Source organism: Poecilia formosa, unplaced genomic scaffold, assembly GCF_000485575.1.
Source record: "Poecilia formosa unplaced genomic scaffold, Poecilia_formosa-5.1.2 Scaffold174, whole genome shotgun sequence".
Classification (NCBI taxonomy): Eukaryota; Metazoa; Chordata; class Actinopteri; order Cyprinodontiformes; family Poeciliidae; genus Poecilia; species Poecilia formosa.
In genome coordinates, this window is record NW_006800113.1 from 686,356 (window position 1) to 692,355 (window position 6,000).

Genomic DNA, 6,000 nt, shown 5'->3' on the forward strand with positions numbered 1-6,000 from the left:
AGCTTCTCTGAGTCGCCGTCTGGCTCCAGTGTGGCACCAAGAAGTCAGACAAACCTCATCATTTGATGTGAGGGAAAATCCGAGCCCAAACTTTTTCCTCAAATCAGCCGGCCACAGCCTGAACAAGTCGCTAAATCAGCCAGCAGCAGCGCACGGCTCCTAATTAGTCTGCCCTCACACAGCCTCGCACCGCAGGATAGGAGGCTTTACTCAGACTTTCTCACAAAACTGTCGCTTTTAGTCTCACTATAGATATTTTTGTGGTTGTTTCTAAGTTTCCTGTGTTGGTCTTTGCTGTGTTTTTTCCCTCATGCCTTCTTTCTCTCCACATTTAATCTCAATCTATTTTCTGTGCCAGTGCCTAGTCAGACATGTTTTGTGATCAAATAAATGATGCAAAAAGCAGTGATTGGATATCATGCTGAGTACTATTTTATTACACCTGTGATCATTGCTGTGTGCAGTGATCAGTCCTAGTAAATCTCCTCCAAACTCTTGCACAGATTTTTCTTCACAAACCCAAAACCTTTTCCTTCAACTAAACTTTCCACCTAGATCTTTGGCTACATCTCTTTGTTAAAAGGCTGAATTTATGACATGCAAGCAAAACAAATGTCACATTGTGAGAGAGGAATTTCTTCTTTGAATTGTTATTGAAATAAATAATTTTTTAATGATATTCTTATTTATTAAAGAAAAAATTTGCAGATGGGTGACTGGACACACCAGATGCACTCGTTCAGCCATCAGTTCTTCTTCACAAACCTCAGCCACCTCCAAAATCACTCCTCACTAACGTTTTATCCAGAATCAGGCTCTGTCCTCAGCCATTAATATGATAATATTTGCCGTTGTCAGTGATGGAGGCCGCGGCATAATGAGATAATTACAGTGTTTCATTTGGAGAGCGACACGAGCGCTCAATCAAAATGGCAGACCTAATTACGAGCCCAGGGATTGGCTAATGGGATCGTTGGAAGACGGGTGGCGTCGAGGAAAAAAAAGGAAAAGAAAAACAAGACAACCTGCATCTATTCTCTGAATCTATTTGTGTGCAGGTGATACTGGTTGGTAAATTTAGCAGATAAATGAGACAAAAGCTTTGTTTTTATGTTTAGGTTTTTGTGCCAGGCTGATGACTGTCGGTATGCAGCAGAAAAATCTGCACAGGCGTTTCACTGCAGCACAGAAACTTTAGAGAGTTGCCCCCTCTTGGCAGAATATCAGGGCCGAGTTTTGTGCCAGCAGATACACACACAAGCGCACGCACACACACACAGATTTGTGCAGCATGGGAACAACACTTGGAATATAAACATAGTGGCTCAGAAGTTTGAGTGACTCAGCCCGTCCGTCCCCAGTGAGACGGCTGGAAGACGGGCGGCATGGAGTGAGAGTACGTGCGCATGGTGAGAAGCACGTCCTCACCGAGTGTCCCGCATACCAAATGAGCTCACGTCCAGATACACACTTTTATACAACCTTGAGATTGTAGTCGTGCAGAAAAACACACTCTCGCGCAGATTTGTTAATTAAAGACAGGGTCGCCGGAGAGACTTAAGCATGTAGGCGATGTACTTCGCTAATGAAGCTCTGTCTGCCTCACGCCTCAGCTCTTCCTCCCCACTGGTCAATATCTGCCAGACTATTGGAAGTGAGGTTTGGTGTTTATCAGGCGGCATAAAGCCTCCCTGATTGGTTGTTTTGGGTTTTACAGACTTTGTTCTTGATTTGGAAAGTTTGTTGTTTAAATGTTTGTTCTGATTGATTCAGTTCAAGTATTTTATTTGTTTCAAGTTATAGAGAATCCAGTTTGATTCCAGTGTAATACAGTCAGATTCAGATCCATTTACAGTCAAGTTGAATCAATACAGTAAAATTTACTTGACTTTTTAATGTTGTGCTGAAATGATTAATTGCATTGTGATGAATTGATTATTGAAATAACCTACTGAGTAATTAATTAATTAACTGGAGTATACATACTCAAAAATGGCCAATTCCTAAAAGAACAGCATACTGAGCCCAAACTCTACAGGAATATATGTTTTGCATTTAAGATTAAAAAGAAACTTAATGAATATGTTCTTCCAAAAACTCCTCAGGTGGCATCTGTTTCAGCTTCACCTGGATCAATTTCTGCAACAAAAAAAGAAATTGAATTACTTGTTTCTTTGTAAACAAATAATTTTAATGTCTTAATGCATTTCTAATATTGTTTAAAAAAGGCATAAATGACAAATCTGCAGACTGTGCCTATTTAATCAGATTAATCACCAAAATTAAATAATGAGTTGCAACCCTACTTTCTATAGAAAAGAACACAGAGGACAAAACATTTAATGACAGAAATAATTGCAAACAACTTCTGAGAGCAAATTATTGGTGTCAGAGTCGGCCGCCATTTTTCCCTCAGACACCAGTAAACCCAGATCAGACACTGGGATTGTGTTCGCTCAGGTGTGTGATGTTTGTCGATGGCTTTGTGTGTTCGTGTGTGTTCATTCCCACCCTGGTTTATGCTTGTACTCTCAGGTGTGTGAAGCTTATCCAGCATTAAGGTCCAGTGAGCATGATGGTGATGTTTCTCTTTAAGTTTTGTCCCCATTCTGTCCTGTTCCCATCACTACACCAGTACTTCCTGTTTTTTTAGGGTTTTATGTATGTATGTATTTATTTATTTATTTGTGTTAGCCTAGTCTGACTGGAGTGGTTTTAGTGTTTATTTGCTACTGTTTCTTTTCCATTTTCTCCACCGGGTTTTCTGTCAGGTGTAGAAATTTCTCTTCAGGCTGTCCTCTGAATATTCTCCCTTCCTGTGCTGTCAGCGGCTGCTGCAGCTGAGATAGACAACCTGTCAATGTAATGAAAGTTTAAGCCTCATATGCTTCCTCTTTGACCTGTTTTTACTCTTTAACTCCAGCCTTCAAGTCTTAATTAATCATCTCCTCTTGTGTCTGCCTAATTGTGATGTTGCCTCCTTCTCTCCTCAGCGACCAGCGGATCCAGGGATTGCGTAGGGAGTACCAGCAGGCCCGAGCCGCTCCGGCTTACGAGGAGCTGGAGGCGGCGAGACGCAGAGTTCTGGAGCACGACCCAAATCGGGTGAGTTAGCATACTATTTTTTCCTTCCTCAAGCAGCAGTGCACTAAAACGCCAGACTTGCTTGTTGCCTCTCTTAAGCTGCAGAGCTAAGTGTCCCTGAACCGTCATTGATCCAGCCTGAGGAATCATTTGATTTACTTCTTTACACTCGCAAACTCAGCATACTCAGCCTGTGAATCGACAGCCATTTATCACCCATTTTAAACAAGGGTGTTTTTTACGGTCAGCCTAAAGATGCAGAAAATCACACTTTGATCCAATCAGACGCTCTTCATCTAAACCTCAGTGATCTGCAAAGGCGTTTCTGCACAGCTGGATTCATTTATCTTTTAGTAATCCACCTGAGCACAAACAGATGCAAAGCCATGTGGGAAATATGAGATGGATTTACAGACGGTGTCGCTGATATCCAATCAGCTGACACGACCTGCCTCTAGCTGTGCTCCCCTCCTCACCTGCTGTAGTTAGTGTTTATTGAGCAATGCAGTCCTGTGAATCAGTCTTCATTAGGCCCTCCCAGGCATGGCACAGTTTCTGTCGTTTAGGCCTGCAGGGTTCTGTCACTCAGTACATAACATCCCGTGCTCCCTGCGTTCCTTTCTCAGTTTGCCTGCGTGGGAACTTTGATGCAATTAAAGCGCAGTGAGTATGCACTGTAGCTTCTGATCGAAATGTTGTTTTTTTTTGTTGTTGTTTTTTTCTGTACGACAAGGGGAAAAAAAAAAGAGTGGTGTCCATAGTGAGAAGCCTCAGCAGGTTCCTCCCCTGAGGAGCCCGATAATGAAACACTCCTGCTGCAGTCGCACAAACCTGCTCACATTCACGGTGTGAATGGAAACAGTAAAACACTGAGAATAACTGTATATGAGGTAAACAAAAGGAAAAACATGACACCAGAAAGTTTCTGTATTTACATTTTTTTTATTTCCTCTAGAAAAATAACCAGAACTCTATGTAGACATTCACATGTCTACAATCTATCAAACACTCCCAAATTAGGGACGTTTTTGTTAAGCAAATAGGCTAATAAAAACTGATCACTCGTTTTAGCTTATCTATGATAGCAAACAGCTGCAATGAGCTACGGTTAGCATTAGCATTTATTTCAGAAATTTAAAACAAAAACTAAATAATCATCATCAATGTCGACACTAATAATTTGTGAAATAAAATAGTGTTTTGGTTGAAATGTACTCTTCAATTTTTCTGATGCTTCATCACACATTACCCAGGTTTCTCCTCAAACTTGTTTTAAAAAATAAATGGAGGGATATCAGCAGACAAAGTTGAGTTGATCTGACAAAATGTGATAAATTTAGAGTTTGTTTTAAGTTGAACACAAAATAGGACTAACTCTTTATTACATAGGCTATAATAGAGTGAAGCAGAGGGCAGAAGTGGGCTCATTTGTTCATACGCTGAGGGTTGTTCACCTTCAGCTGCCGACAAAGTGGAGCTATCGGTGTTTGATTCAGCAGGATATTACTCCACATTTGCCTATTTCCAGTCTGTGTGTGGTATGAGTGGAGCGTAAATGCAGACCACTTGAGCGAGCTGCTCGCATCGGCCTTCTTTGATCAGGCTTTTAGCCGTCACCTTCCTCGCCACCTCCGCCACGCAGCGCTGCTCTTTTATGCTCGCCTGTATCTGCAGCCTTGAAACAAAAAAAAAAAAAAAAAAAAAAAAACAGTTTTCAAAGCTCTCCACACAAGGCCAGGAGTGCCATTCTTCCTCTGAGTGTTTTATGTGTGTTTGAAAGGGACGGGTATGTCTACTTTGGCTCCTCTGAGCCAGAAGATAGGGCTAGCTCACTAGAATAAAGAGATAGAAACAAAAGTGGGGATGAAAGGCTATGGGCTCTTTATGTAGGACTCTTCATTTAGCAGTCTGAGATGAGTTGAAGATCTTTGAAAGTGTCACTGTGCTCAGAAGTGACTTCATGTCCCTTTGTTTCCTCCCTCTAACCCCGGATCCTCCTATGTATCTGTCTCCACATCCGTCTCTAATTTGACCCCTCCGCCATGTTTCGCTGTCTGTGGATAGGTCATCCTTGTAATTATGCCAATCACAGAGCAGCACTCACTCTATTTTCTCTATATGCTAATGATAGACTCTCTGTAATGTCTTGATGGCCAATTAAGGCTTGAAAGTACATGGCAAGTTTCATCTCCTTTGTTCCATGAGATGAGTTGGCTGGAACATTTTCCTGCAGACGCCCCATTTCTCAAAAAATGTTTTTGTCCCAGCTTTTTCCTCCAGTCGACTCTATGATTATGCAGTGGTTCCTTTGCTTATTTAGAAGACATACACATTATTTTTGGATTTCACTTTAATGTTATTGTGTAACTAGAAAAGGACATTAGCAATGATAAAATCAAAGGTTACCAAGATTATATTTTATGAGCTCAAAATGATTAGCAATGTTTTGTATTTTGCTCTGGCCACTTGCCACCATTAAAGCAATATGGCAATTCATGGCAGACTGTGTTGTAGTGAACCAGCTTTAGCCTATCAGTGAGCAAGAGAGAGGGTGTGAACAGTGGTAAGACCCTGGACCTGGCTCTGATTGGTTGTCTCTGACAGAGTGGTATATTTCTGCAGATAGCAGTAAGACCACAGGGAGAAAACATATTGTTTAAAAAAGATACATACTATAGCTTTAAACTGTTAAAACTGTCACCATGCTGTGACAGTATGAGACGGGCAGGAGGAGGGTCTTAGTGCTGTCAATCATTCTCATGTACTCGCTGTTTACTGTACTAATGGAAGAGAAACAACTTAATGTTACAGGGATTGATCAGCGCCACACAGAGGTGAGTGACATCATTAAGACCTGCCTCCTGGCTCTGATTGGTTGTTTCTGGTTAGCACTAGAAGAAGGCAGAGGAGCTTGAG

At 41.5% G+C, this 6,000-nt stretch overlaps 1 protein-coding gene and 1 long non-coding RNA gene across 4 annotated transcripts in view; one reads left to right on the top strand and one right to left on the bottom strand.

Moving 5' to 3' along the window:
• pard3ba (par-3 family cell polarity regulator beta a) overlaps positions 1-6,000 on the top strand; it is a 128,464-nt gene that overhangs the window by 95,383 nt on the left and 27,081 nt on the right. For 2 of the 3 annotated variants that reach the window (XM_007565310.2, XM_016678145.1), the window contains one exon: positions 2,994-3,105. In XM_007565310.2, coding sequence (XP_007565372.1) covers positions 2,994-3,105 — 112 coding nt within the window. Of the gene's footprint in view, positions 1-2,535; positions 2,579-2,993; positions 3,106-6,000 lie in introns of those variants that run through there. The other variant, XM_016678146.1, reaches the window with a different exon arrangement.
• The window catches only part of LOC103147116 (uncharacterized), a 60,590-nt gene continuing 58,601 nt past the window's right edge, over positions 4,012-6,000 (bottom strand). The window contains exon 4 of the long non-coding RNA XR_477236.2: positions 4,012-4,759. This is a non-coding gene — a long non-coding RNA (uncharacterized LOC103147116). The remainder of the gene's footprint in view (positions 4,760-6,000) is intronic.